Source organism: Crocodylus porosus, unplaced genomic scaffold (genome assembly GCF_001723895.1).
Source record: "Crocodylus porosus isolate Cpor-Errol unplaced genomic scaffold, CroPor_comp1, whole genome shotgun sequence".
Classification (NCBI taxonomy): domain Eukaryota; kingdom Metazoa; phylum Chordata; order Crocodylia; family Crocodylidae; genus Crocodylus; species Crocodylus porosus.
In genome coordinates, this window is record NW_017728928.1 from 9,694,674 (window position 1) to 9,708,923 (window position 14,250).

A 14,250-nucleotide genomic window follows, 5' to 3' on the forward strand; every position below is an offset into this window, starting at 1 on the left:
TAAAGCTGCAAGGTTTCTGCATAGAGCTAGAGAGCAGTGCTAAGAGCAAGGCAGTTTAAAAAGAGAATAATCAATTGTGTAAAAGTTTAAATATAAATAGTACAGTTTTAAAAAGCACCTTGACTTTCAATGATATGGCCACCTCAGTGCCAAAGTCACCTCTGAAAAATCTTATCTAAGCACAGCCGGCTTTGCTTTGCACAGCTCAAGCAACCAAGGACAGAAAATATGAGTTGTCAATTGCTTACACAAAAAAGTACAGCATAGTGATGGTCTGTTTTCTCAACCAGCATCAAAAGGCAATGCCCTAGAGAGATGAGGGGCACTGGAGGCCATGGAACAGCCCTCTGAAAATGATGTTTTAAAAAAGCTGCCAGACTAAGCCCACCTTCAAATGCTGTGAACACTTATAAGTTAGGAAAAGTGGTTTAATGAAACCACTTATTCTTGGTGAAGATGCCATTGAGGCAATTGGCAACTGCATTACTCTTTTGGAGAGAAAGAAGCCTCTGGGAAAGCTTCTCTCACTGTTCAAAAAAAAAAAAACCCCCAAAAAACTGGGAAAGGATCTAATTCTTTACTCCCCATGTTTTAGGACTATTACAGATCATTTTACATGAGACCAATTCTGTCCTGGAATTTTAATAAAGCATGACGAAAAATTTCCAGGCCCTTTTCGGATCTGTAAGCATTTCCATGTTCCAATGTATTCTCTTTGGATACAGGGTATTTTGGTATGGATTGTACCTTATGTCGCTGGCAGAGAATGGTTGCCTTTTTCCCTATTCTATCTTCCCCCCTCGCTCATCCAAACACAAGCAAAAAGCTTTGCATGTATAACCCAATCAATAAGTCAATAGCTTTTTAATCAGCGCAGCAGCAGTTAACATTGATTACCCTTAATATTCACAATGTAGATGAGAGAGAAATTTCCAGCGGTTTATATGGGAATACTTTGAAATGACTGAAGGTATTACAAATGGCTTCTGGATCTATAATTATTGGAGTGAAGGGACCTTAAAAGTCACAGGCTAACTTTTAATCATGAATCCATTGATGAGCACAGCTTGTGTAATCAACCAGTTCCTCAGGAGCGAACCACAGGTTGATCTCTGTCTCCGCGCTTTCTACAGAATCACTGCCATGGATGATGTTCCTAAGAGAAGGAAAAGGAAGAGTTATTATAGAGCCCTGTCACCTAGGGTGGACCATACCTGAGTCTACTCTCCCACCACGACTTTACTGTTCCCAGTACCTCTGGGCGGGGTTTCTCAGTGGTTTCTACATGGGCTCAGGAATGCCTTCCTTGTTGCGTCTTCTGTGGGGCTCCTCATCCTCTACACCCCACCCCTTTCCACTTGGGTGTTACTGTAGATCTAGGCCACACCTTGCCGTTGTTGTAAGTCACTTCTCATGTGACAGCTTGACAGGGCATAGGAGCCACAGGGATCTCCCCACGACTGCCACTCTCCAAGAAAAATGCTAACACAAGAAGAACTTAACTTAAAAGAGTTCAGTCGAAGCAGTGGGCAGGGCACCATTGCCCCTTATGCTGAGCTTCTCTCCGGACCCTTTATCTCTTTTGGGGCTACTTGGCCCTTTTTCCTTGAGTCCTTTGCAGTCGGCCAGTAGGCCAAGTGTACCAAGACCCCAGGGTGTTCCCTGTTGGGCCTGTGCAGGGCCAAATATCACAACTGTTCCCCATTGGCAGGTAGAGCCGAAGATTTGGAGATCATTGAATCAATTCAGACCTCTACATTTGGTCCCCTGATTTGATTTGGATTCAGAGATTTGGCCAGCGAATCGGGCCAAATCTCCTCCGAATTGAATCACCACCCGAAGCTTCGCACAGCCCTAGTAACCAGAAAATCACATTGCATATTCACGTCTAGTTTCTGTCAAGTTTCTTCTCTTTCCACTTTTGATAGTGGAAAAGAAAGAAGAAAAGCCATATCTGTTTTCATCTTTCAGGTCCAGTTCTATGGGTCTTCCCACATTTCTTTCTATAGAACTGGGATTTGAATGCACTTAGAGGTCTTTGAGGATTTAGAAATTACACTTGCCTCTCAAAGCTTTTCAGCCTCACCATATGCATTTATGCATCAGAACTTTAACAATATATATAGCATTAAAATGCCTATTCCTGTTTAGCAGGACAGCTTATAATGAGGAACCAAAAGGCAAATCCTGATTCAGAGAGCTTATTACTTGTTACAAGTAGGGCTGGATTATTACCAAAATATGAGGCCTAATTAACAACTGGTGTGATAGAAAGGACTTGGGATCTGGTTACTACAAGGCTGATCAAATTCCAGTACTTGCATTCTTGCGGCTTACGTTCTTCCAGTAGTTACAACAGAATCTAGCCTTTGCAACAGCACTCGTTATCACAAGAACTTCTCAAACAGGCAAGCATATGATTTACAAGCTGGCTTAGTGTTGATACGACCAGATTTTCAAAACATACCTGCCAATTTGAACGCAGAAGTCACCACGGATAGTGCCGGGCTTAGAATCTGCCGGATTTGTTTCCCCCAGCATCATTCTGCCAGTCTTAATGACATTAAGACCTTCCCACACCTTAAAGAAAAATCCAGTGAGATTTACGAAATCCAAATTGTAACTAACATGACAGCAGTCAGTAATGCGTTATTTAATATGCTATAAATTTAATACGCTATGCCAACAACTTTATGAATAAGAACAGATCATCTCAACCATGTCATTTTCTCTTTTGCAGTTTTCATTTTCATAAACTCACCATAGCTACAACAGGTCCAGAGTGCATATACGCAACCAAACCAGCATAGAACGGCCGATCTTTCAGGTCAATGTAGTGTTCTTTGAGAAGGTCTTCTGATGCCTGAACAAAATGCATAAAAAAAAGACAAGCTTAGTGAAAGCATATTTAAATTGCAAGAGATTAACAGAGCCCTCTTAATCCTCAAGCATGCAGCATTGTAAAAGTGTCACTTGACTGATATCAATTTAAAATAAAGACTTGGTATATCAGTGTAGAGTTTAGTTTAGCAAGAGTGCTCTAACCATGTCTAATTTATTTGGAGAAACCTATTTTTGCCATAGATGTTAATAAATGTAGGATGCATCTGTAAGAATAGTACCTTCAGACTAAAATTAGGTTGCTCAGACTGTCTCATCCATTTAGATATAGCTGGGAATGACAAACTCTCAAAAAAATAACCTGATACATCAGAATTTGATCATTTGACAACAGACTTGTCCCTGGAATACACTATATATACAAAGGACAAATATACGAGGGACATTTACATGCAGTAATTTCAGGGCCACCAGTTTGAATCCTTTCTGTTCAAATCTCTTGATAATTTCTCCCACCAGTCCCCGCTGGACTCCATCAGGTTTGATAGCAATGAAAGTGCGCTCTGAAATGGAGGCCATTGTCCTACAACAGAGAAAAAAAGACTCCGTATTCTGCAAGCAGGACACAAATGCAGCCACAACAGAAGTCTACACAGCTACAATCTGGCACAGCCTAATTCAGCTTAATTTTAGCTCAGAATAATTCACCTATTCAAAATGATTCAACCATATGCTGCACTGAATAGAAAAGGCAGTTTAACCCAGACACAGTTATAGGCAGAGAAAAAGGCAGCTAGGAGGTATTAAGAACGTGAAGATTTAAAATAAAAGAAGACTACAGATTGTGGCACAGGTGTACTCCAAGCTACATATTGCCACATTGCTGCCTTCAGTGTAGGATACAACTCCCTGAAATATTTTTGCATGCATTTCTTTGATCTATAATAAACTGTCTACAGCAAACTGGTGTTCTGATGATGCACAGATTTCATAAGGTGCTATCTTTTCTTGGACCAACTCTGTAGTTTGGAAGAATGTCTTGCAGTCGAAAGCTTGTCTAACTCTATCCCAACTACAGAGTTGGTCCTTAATAAGGTAGCACCTTATTAAATCCTCACCTCTCACATCGTTTCTGGACCATTAGTGCTACAACATCTCTCTGACACTACCTAAGGATGCACATCGGGCAGGCGTGTGTGGAAGGAAGAATGAGCGTTACAACAGATCCCCTCAGGGACCGTGTCAGAGACACAGCCCCTGATCACTGCACTGCCTACAAGGAGTCAGCCTGGTTCGCAACAGCGCTGACCTGTATGATACAAACGTAACATTGTCCTTGTTCCTTCCTATCTGATCGGTTTAGAAATAGAAAGCGTCACACGCAGTCACTCGCAAGCTCCTTTGCTATTAAGGAAGGAGCAGCTGGAAGGGAATCGGCCTGATCATCCCGTTGCAAATCGGAACCTGCAGTGAAAAGCCAGCAAAGACATGAACCCTCCTATGAATCCCGATCCCACGGCAGCTGCCCCGTCCCCTTCCAGCCTTCCCGAATCCCCCGTAGACCCCCACGTTCCTCAGTAAGCTCCCACCTGCCTGGCTGCAGCCGCAGGGTCGGGGATGCTGGTGGTTATGACATCGCTGCCCAGCTGCCACCCAGTGCTAAGCCTGCTCCTGGCCACTCGCCCAGTGCCCCAGGTCACGCCAGGCCTGATCCGACCCACCCATGGGGAGGTCCTGTGCAGTCCAGGCTAGTTTCAGTCCAAGCTGGACAGCTTCCTAGGGGAGCATTTCTTGTGAGGGCCGTAGGTGCTGGGGGGAGCCTTCTGCCAACCCCCACCACAGCCCCTGCCTTGCGGAGGTGTGGTTGGGACACGAAGCATGGGCTGTTCGGTTACAAGATTCCTCTTTGACAGACTGGTAAACTGAGGCACTGAGGGTCAGGGACTGGCCCTGGGTATCTGCGAGGAGGCCTTCCCCTGGCACAGGTCACTCAATGTGCTTTGTGCCAAGGGCGTGCTGGAGGGTCTCAAGTCACTCCCGCAGCAGCAAACACCTAGCTCGCTAGACCCCTCCCTGCCCTGCCCCAGGTTTTGATCTGCCAAAATACGCGATGTCCTGCCCTCCCACCCTGTCCTGCATTGCTCAAGAAAGGGAGAAGCAGCACTCATCCTAGAATCGCTTCTGCCACCCCTTCTTGCTCCTCCTGCCCCCTTCCCCTCCTCTCCCCTGGGGACGCTACAATCATTTTACTAAAGACTAAGCCTTTCTACATAAGGGCCACGTTTCTTCTTAATCTTAGTGGAGCCCCTCAAAGGATTAACCTCATGTGTTCACTTACATGGGATTAAGTAGTCTATGGTTGTGTAATTAGCCCGATGTTATTTAGGATTTGTCCCTTGTGCTTCACTCATGGCTGTATGTAATATAAGCATAGTTAGCTGTTTAGTCTGAAGGGTAGATATACACCTTTATGGACTAAATAAGAGATATCTATATAGCTATATAGATATATCTATATACCTATATATAAATATATATAGATATATATATAGAGAGAGAACACAAGCCTTTGTGAAGCAAGTTCACTACTTCAGATGCTGTGCAAGCAGGTGCAGAAAGCAGAGTATAAGGGGAGAGAAATCAGAATACAAAAGATGAAGAAGGGGAGGGGAGAGAGACATATTAGGAAAGCAAAGCAAATGCAAAGCAGGGCTGCTTGTCTGACAATCTAAATCTGGGGCAGGGGTGGGCTGGCTCTGGTGAGCCAGTTGTTTGCTGCTCCTGAAGTGATCTGAGATCTTCCAGTACCCTTTGCACAGAACGTATTTAGCATATGTAACTAGGCCAGCCATCTTTAAAAAAAAGGAAGTGTATCCAGAGACAGCAAATAAATAGAAAAAGTATCTTCAGAAGATCATTGTCATCAAGTCCTTATTGCCCATTTGTACCAGTCCAAAGGTAGTCCCATTTTAAGGTATCCCAGGACTGCTGACTTTGAGAGCACAAAACTTACAAGTTGGGCCCTCAAAATCATACATATTGTGATTTTTTAAATTATTTTTGCTTCTGTTTGCCCTGTGAAGTTGGAGTCTTTACATATGCTTGGGTCACATGTTAAGCTTTTCTCCCTGAACATGTGGGTTAGATGCCTGTAAAAATAGCTATGATTCTTTGTCAAGCTCTTACTGATGACGTTTTAACCAACCCATCTCCTCACCAAGTGTAACAAGATTTGCAATAAGTAGGCCAAACGGCATGACTTTTTTTACAAGCACATGTCTGCTTCTCTACTATCTATTCTACTGTCACCAAAAAACAATAGGTGACAACTGACATATTCTGAAAATTGCCTTACTTGAGCATCTGCCTTCCCTTATTAGTGCATAAGCTTATTAAGTCAATGAATTTGTTTAAGATGCAAAAGAAGTTCATGACCCCACTGTTGCTGGTGGTCTTGGTAAACCCTAAGTCACGAATTCAAAATGATGGAAGCCCAATGGACAGTTAAATATCTGACATGTCAGTTCCTGCAGTAGGACACAGAAATGTAACACCGGGAAGCATATTCTCCTCCCCAAGGCATTCTGTACTTCAGATGTGACATTTGGGACCACATTTTCAACAGAGATCTCTGGGACTACACTTTCAACGTTTTGCGTGCATCCCTTGTTGCAGCTACTTCGGAAGCATGGGATATAGTTCTCTTTCTAGGATTCTCCAAGCATATATTACCAATTATTTCTCTGCCATTGCAGTGGCAGGGTATTGGCAGTGCCCTTGTATACGTTGCTTTTCATCTGTGGCATGCTGCAGCGTGTCCTCGGGGTTTCTGGATTTGTGCCTTATAGTTGTAGGATAATGTGAAGATACGGAATGATTTTTAGGAGTGTTGGGGAAAAGGCTGCCTGCAACCCCTCCAGTCCTCTGTTCCCATAACATTTCTTTTTAACCCCCTTGTTAAGCATTTTTGTGATTATACCAATATAGATGATAATAATCTGCACAGTATTACTGTCAGCATTGCTAGCTCTCAGAAGGAAATAATTATGGTGCCTCTGTACCATAGCAGGGAAGTTTGGTGCCTGGGGCAAGCCTGCAGTGGCAGCCTGCCTTCACCCCGCACACAGATCCAGGAGGCACAGGTCCCGCCGTGCTTGCCCGCAAATGAGCCGTTTGCAGCTCCATCCTGCACCCCGCCCCGGCTGGGCAGCGCCTGTTGGCGCCCCGTGGGCGCAGCGCCTGGGGCGATTGCCCCGCTCCCTCCCTCTCTCTTGCTACGGCACTGTGATTTACTCGTCCAACAGTTCTCCTGAGGTTGTTGAAGGGAAGAAGAATGGTCCATTCAGCAGCAGTTCCCCTGTGGGAAGAAAATGAGGTTGAAAAACAGAGCCCTGTGGAATTAGACTGACTCTCAACAGCAAGGCACTTGGGTTGCTCTACTGTCTATAATAAAGAATTGTTTAGTGTACAGCGTCTCGGATCTCAGCATTGCCAAAATGAAACAGTAAGGCATACAATTTTATACCATCGTGTTTACTTGTGACTTGTATATTTAGCTCTTGCTTCAGTTTGTCCTCTCTGTGCTCCATTTTATAATCTCTCTTCCCAATTGCATAATGTTTGCATTCTGGTCTCCGTCCTGATCTTTTCCCTGACTGTTTCCCAGAACCGTTTATATTGTGGCTTTCTACCTTTACTTTTCTAACCCTCTAACTGGGTTATTTCCTGGTTCCTTTTTATTCTTCTGGTTGACGTCTTTGATCTTTCTTTCATTTGACCTTTAGCTTTTTCTGATTACTTCTCTTACTTACTTTCTACTCTCCCTTTACTAATGTAAAGGACCCCACCCATGACTGGACCTTGGGTATAGATGGCTATACCCTGTACAGGAGGGATCGTGTAGATAAAAGCGGTGGGATTGTAGCTCTCTATGTTAAGGAAAGCTACCTGTCCCTGCAAGCTGATGTTGGTGCCCAGGGTGGACGAGTGGAGACCCTCTGGGTTAAAATCCGCGGGGAACACGGCACAGGGATCACAACGGTGGGAGTCTACTACAGACCTCCCACCCAAAGTCCTGAGCTTGACCAGGAGTTCGTCCAGGACCTGGCTGAGGCCTCGTGCTCCAGGACCATGGTTGTCATGGGTGACTTCAATTACCCGGTCATCTCCTGGGAGGATCACTCAGCAAAATCCGAGCGGTCGCAAAGCTTCCTCTCGTGCGTGGATGACCTCTACCTGACTCAAGAAGTCTATGGGCCAACAAGAGGCAAAGCGTTGCTCAACCTGGTACTGGCTACAGGGGATGACCTAATCGGCGACCTAGTGATCAGTGGGAAGCTGGGTGACAGCGACCACGAGCTGATCACCTCCACCATCTGCTGAAAAGCTGGCAAGTCAGTCAGCAACATGGAAGTCCTTGATTTCAGGAAACCCAACTTTGACAAGCTCAGGAGGCGTGTTGGTGAGGCCCTAAGGGACCATGACCCCAGGGAGAGGGGAGCTCAGGAAGAGTGGTTGCTCCTCAAGGGAGCGATCCTCAGTGCACAAGCTAAGTCCTTTCCATCTCGGAGGAAAGGCAGCAAGAGGACACAGCAGGCCCCCTGGCTCTCCAGGGATCTGGCAGACCTCCTGAAGCTAAAAAGAAAGGCCTACAAAGGATGGAGGATGGGATTCACCTGCAAGGAGGATTATTCTGCACTGGTCCGGTCCTGCAGGGAGCAAACCAGGAAAGCCAAGGCTGCAACTGAACTTCAACTAGATTCAAGCATCAAGGACAATAAAAAGTCTTTTTTCAAATATGTGGGGAGCCAGAGGAAAAGCAAGGGCAACATTGGACCCCTGCTGAACCAGATGGGGCAACAGACAACTGAGGCCCAGGAAAAAGCCAACCTATTAAATGGGTACTTTGCGTCAGTCTTTCATCAGTCCCATGGGACACCCATGCTCACTAAGGGACAGGGAGGTTCAGGTGAGGGAGATCCCCTGCCCTCCGTCAATGCTGACCTTGTGAAGGAACACCTTGAGAGGCTGGACACCTTCAAGTCAGCCAGCCCTGACAATCTACAGCCCTAATGTCTATGAAATCTATGTCTCATAAGATTTTTCTTGTATGTCTATATCCTCTAATTTTTCCATGGTACTAATTCATTTGCAGTGGAAACGTCAGGGAAACTCCCTCTCTGAGGTTTCTGTTCTTTGTTCCCAACACTTCAATAATTCTCTGCCAGGGAATTTATTTTTTTTCCTCTCCTGTATACAAAATCCCAACTTTTAAGAACCTGTTTTGATAGTCACAACTAAGGGATAAGTGCATCCAGCACCATAACCTGGCGAGTTTGTAAAATCAGACATGCACCAGTGGAGAATTTCTGCTTTAGGAGGGCAGCTTAAATATGACAAGTCATTTTATTAAAAAAGGCCACTCAGTTAAATTATAAATGGCTCCTGGGGGTGCTATATCCCATAGACTAAAATAGCTTCTACCTGCAGACAAGTGATACTCTGAAGGGTATGAAAGCATTTACTGCTTTCAAGAATGATCCAAAAAGCAGAATGTGGACTCGTGACACAATTACTATGGAGTAACTGATGCTGGATTTTCTTGTGTAGTAAGGAACAGACCCAGGTTTGTTTCTCCGAAGGGAGCGGCCAGTAGTAGGTGCTATTAGAGCACCTGCCCACGAGGTGGGGAATGGAGTCAGTTTGCATTAAACAAACAGCTGCACCGGGGGAAATGACTGAGAAAACACTTACACTTTATACAGTTACATATTTTTGGAGGGTAACTAAGTGGAGTGACTCCTGTACCTGTAAATTTACTCTGTAGTAATTTACTCTGCAGTAAGTGACTTGTTAGTCCACATCTTACATGATTTGCTGTCAGTGCCCGTCACTAGTTACTTACTGATCAATACAAATGAGATTCAGAGACATCAGCACCAGCAGGAGAAACATTTAAACGGCACATTTTGGTCTCTGATCTTCTTGGAGCAGTGACCTTCCCTCAAAAAGTGTATGGAAAATACCTAGCATATTGTTGTTGTGCTTATAATCAATTGATCAGTTGATCAAAATCAAACCAATTAATCATCATCTCTACACCATTAAGTTCTCTGGGTATGTTTTAAAACTATCTGCATACCATTTTTCTGTAGTTTTGAGGCATTACACACATTTGGTTTGCAGCATCGGGTCTTTGGTCAGGGGCTTACCTCCCCCATGTAAGTCCAAAAAAGTCATTATTCCACACAGCTCAGTAACAAACGTTGATTCAAGTCTTGATTTTTAGCTTCTGAGTTGTTTTTAACTGAATCTCATCTTTAGCGATGGGTTAGGATTCCTGTGCACATCACAGAAAAGGCAGAATAGAGATGGAAACTATCTTTATTTTTTATTAAATTGGTAAACACTCAACATTCATATGAAAAAAAACTGTCCTCCACAGATACCTCATCATCACAATGTTACTTTTGTTTTCAGTCTGCCTCTTAACAGAATCAATGTCTTTTCAAATAGGAAAGCCCTTACAAACCTTTAACCAGTTATAATATGCCAGCAAGCTCTTAATGGGAAATGAGAGGATAAAAGAAGGATTTGTGGGATGCTCAATAAAGGTACAGAACGTACAGCTGAAGTGTGAAGAAGTCTCTGCTATACAACAGTGAACTGTTGATTGAGTCCAGCGTGTTTGTAAACCACCTGAGATTTTTCAAGACAGATCTAGCCCAAAGTCATGAATGTGGAAACCTGAAAAATACTTAGGAAATTGCAGATCTCGACCCTAAATTCATGGCTCTGGTCCCAACTTTATAATGGTATGAGCTAAAACCTTATATATCTGTAACCCTAGGCAAGGGTAAAATTGCTGTCTGGTTCCAAGCTTCATAGCTTGGTTTATATTTCTCTTTATAATTAGACTGTGAGAGCTGTGATGTATAGCTGCACCAGCTTTGCATGATGATGATTTGGCTATCATAACCACGCCCTCTCATCTAGGGTGTATTTGATTTGAGCTCAAATAATCTCCTCTGGGTAATGTCCCAGTTAAAATTTCATCCCAAGCTCATTTGAGGCCTAATTTCCTTCTGCAGTATTTTTTTCAAATCTATTGACTTTTCAAACAAACTGTCATTTCTAGGGATAGAGAAGATTTTGTATTACTACCTGGCAAACTGTCATTTTATCAGGTATTAATTCCTGATTAATTCAGAATCAGGTATTAATTCCTACGGGCATGAATTGTACTTTTTCCTTTATTGGACACCACCTAGCATCTCAGAGTAACAGACAGGGTGCCTCCTACTCCTTAATTACTTAACTAGGGGCACATCTACACATGCGCATTTACTGTGCAGTATAGGTATGTGTCCACATGTGTACGCCTGTACTGCACAGTAAATATGGTGACTTATGCTGACTTGAACGTAAACTCAGCGTATGTCCCAGTAATTTGTAGATGCCTTACTGCGCAGTAACGCTGTGTGTGTGGACTGACTTGGGACTGATTTTAGTCCCAAGTCAGTCCACACATAGTTACTAGACGTGCCCCTAGTAGCTTACTGCGTAGTAAATTTAAGTCAGTGTAAATGCACCTGTAGACATGGCCTAGGGTGATCATTTATAAAAATTCCTTAATGTCTTAGCAAGCAACAAGGCTATGCATCCCATAGCTGTGGCTGGAAACATCTTTTCTGTTTCTAATGATCAGCTTCCTGGCCACAACCAATTCAAAGGTGCATATGACAAAATAGGAGCAGAATGACAGGCCAGTAGACAGGGTACGATGAGCACCTACACAAGTCCCCTTGCAACACATGCTTTCAGCCTACAGTTTTTCTAAATGTGCTGATCCATGTACGGAAACATCATTGGACTGGAAATAATACAGTCAGCAAACCATAGTCTATTAAAGCCTTCCCCCTAGCTTGTAGGTTCCTGGGGAATCCCTGGCTGGATTGGAGTCCTAGTGGACTACCACAGCAATATGAAAGAAAGCCACTCTGTTCTGTGTCTACTAACACAGCTGATGTCGAACAGATGGTCCTTAGAGAGCCCCCTCTTTTGATGGCTTTCAGCAAAGCACCGTGACCCACTTTTGCTGTCTGGCAGTACGAATGTGTCTGGAACTTGTGCATTTGCATTATCTGGTGAAAATAACTGCCAGTAAAATCTTACTTAGATAAACTCAAACTTATCAACCTTCTCACCTTAGAGCCATCTCAGTTTGCTTACAATCCCCTTGTGAAAAAGGAAATGCTTCTTCTGTATAAGGTTGCAAAGATGGCGTGAAAACCCCACCTCAGTCAGGAAGGCGCCTCTTCAAGACTGTCTGGATGATGGCGTAATGGAGCCAGTTTGCTGTCAGTAACATCCCGGCAAGGTTTAGTGAAGCCACGTAGAAGATCCATGAGAAGTGGGTGTCACCACCGGTTCGAACAGCTGTGCGATGAGTAAAACAGTCACTTGAAGGATGAGAGAAATCCTGGAAGTCAGCTCCTCCCAACAGTCCCTTGCCAAGGAAACAGCAAAGGCGGGGAAACATAAGACAGCTGCAAGTGCTCTCTCCAGGGACAAAGACTAAAGAAAGACCATTTCTGATACATAGTCAAGGGTGTGATCCAATCGTTTAAATGAAAGTTTCCCGTATGAAGAACATGCCAAATTAGGCCTAAAATGGGATTACAACTGAAAATGTCATCTTGTTTTCTGCAGTTTGGAGTAGTAAACAGGTCAGCTGCATGCCCCTGTACTTTGTAATTAACTCTCAGGCTCTCTTTTTTTGGCTGGCCATACTTGTATGTGGTACTGGCTTAAGGAACATAACTCTTCTACATCTTTAAAACACTTGGCCAAATCCTTTTCAACCTTGCACCTCCTGTAGTTTCCCTCTCCGCAGTCCCACCAGCTCGGTGGACTTAAACGAACCATGCAGACACATTTTAAGTTCAGTAACTGCCTCTGGACCAGTCCAAAGGAAAGCATAACGTGAGCTTCTGCTGCTCTCCAGTGGAAAATCACACAATTGCCGGTGGTAGGATTTCCCTGCTCCATTCATTTTTGCCTTTTTAAAACATGTTCTTCCCTAATCCCACTCTGGCAGGCAAGGTCCTTTGAGTAGCTGTGAGATCTTTCATTAGACCAACTGAGTAGTTGGAAAAAAGTTCTCAGCAAGCTTTCAGGCGCAGTCACCCACATTGCATCACAGAGACGTAGGACTGGAAGGGACTTCCTGAGGTCATCTCTCCAAACCCTCCCGTACAAACCATCATCCATTCTAATCTCTACGTAAGAGGGCCGTCAACCCTGACGGCACAGACCTAACCCCTTAACCTGCCATCACAGCAGCCAGCGTCCTGCTTCTATGCAATGTTGTCCCTATATGCTCGGGACTGGGCCATTCCCATCCCTTAGTTACACCCCAGGAAGAAGCCGGCCTTTTTGTGCTCAGAGGCTGGCCAAGTCCCATGGGCGCAGCACTGCTCTGGGCGCCGTGAGCCCTTAAATCTAGTCCCAGGTCTGGCCGGTGGCTCTGTTCAGCTCAAGCAAGTGTCTGCGCCTCCCATGAATACTCCGGGCGGGGGGCGGGGCCCGCGGTTGCGTCACAATCGCCCGGGGTGTCTCAGGACTCCACGACGTCACCTTCCCGCCCCGCGACATTCCCAGGATCGGCCCCGCCTCTTCCCCGGCTAAGCCCCTCCCCCTGTGACGCCACGGCCCGCGCCCTCCGCCCGTGACGCCACTGCCCCGCGCCCCGCCCCGGTGAGGTCAGTGCCGTGCGCCGCCGCCTCGCGCCCGGCCCCGCCCGCGCGGTAGGCGAGGCCCGGCCGCAGAGGGAGCAGGAGCTGCTGCCCGTCCCGTCCCGCCGGAGTGAGGCAGCGCCGCGGCCATGGAGCTGGCGGACGGCGTGGTGTACCAGGAGGAGCCGGGCGGCCCGGGCCCCGCCATGATGTCGGAGCGGGTGTCGGGGCTGGCGGGCTCCATCTACCGCGAGTTCGAGCGCCTCATCGGGCGCTACGACGAGGAGGTGGTGGCCGAGCTGATGCCGCTCGTGGTGGCCGTGCTGGAGAACCTGGACTCGGTGTGCGCGCACAGCCAGGAGACCAGCGTGGAGCTGGAGCTGCTGCGCGACGACAACGAGCAGCTCCTCACGCAGTACGAGCGCGAGAAGGCGCTGCGCAAGCAGGCCGAGGAGGTGCGTGAGCCGCGCGCCCCGCCCCGCCCTCATAGTCTCCCCTTCATTGCCTCCCCAGGCAGTCCCCCCAGCACTCCCTGGCTGCCTGCCCTCCGGGTGCCCGGCGCCACCTGGCAGAGAAGCCCCGTGGCCCATCCCAGTCCTTTCCCTCTTTCTCCTCCTGTGACTTGCGGGGTCAGCTCCCCTCACCCCTTTCCTCGCCCTGGCTCCTCCACCCT

At 46.0% G+C, this 14,250-nt stretch overlaps 2 protein-coding genes across 6 annotated transcripts in view; one reads left to right on the forward strand and one right to left on the reverse strand.

Moving 5' to 3' along the window:
* Positions 1 to 861: 861 nt before the first annotated feature.
* Positions 862 to 12,952, reverse strand: LOC109315014 (nucleoside diphosphate kinase A-like). The gene is made up of 6 exons (XM_019542463.1): positions 12,139 to 12,952; positions 9,983 to 10,180; positions 3,292 to 3,424; positions 2,762 to 2,863; positions 2,468 to 2,580; positions 862 to 1,156 (listed from the first exon to the last, which is right to left on the reverse strand). Exons 3-6 carry the CDS (start codon positions 3,418 to 3,420, stop codon positions 1,039 to 1,041), a joined length of 462 nt encoding a protein of 153 aa, XP_019398008.1. The 5' UTR covers positions 3,421 to 3,424; positions 9,983 to 10,180; positions 12,139 to 12,952; the 3' UTR covers positions 862 to 1,038.
* Positions 12,953 to 13,634: 682 nt separating this feature from the next.
* Positions 13,635 to 14,250, forward strand: part of SPAG9 (sperm associated antigen 9) — a 104,736-nt gene continuing 104,120 nt past the window's right edge. For 4 of the 5 annotated variants that reach the window (XM_019542468.1, XM_019542465.1, XM_019542467.1 and 1 more), the window contains exon 1: positions 13,636 to 14,032. In XM_019542468.1, coding sequence (XP_019398013.1) covers positions 13,727 to 14,032 — 306 coding nt within the window. In that variant the 5' untranslated portion in view covers positions 13,636 to 13,726. Of the gene's footprint in view, positions 14,033 to 14,250 lie in introns of all 5 variants that reach the window. The other variant, XM_019542464.1, reaches the window with a different exon arrangement.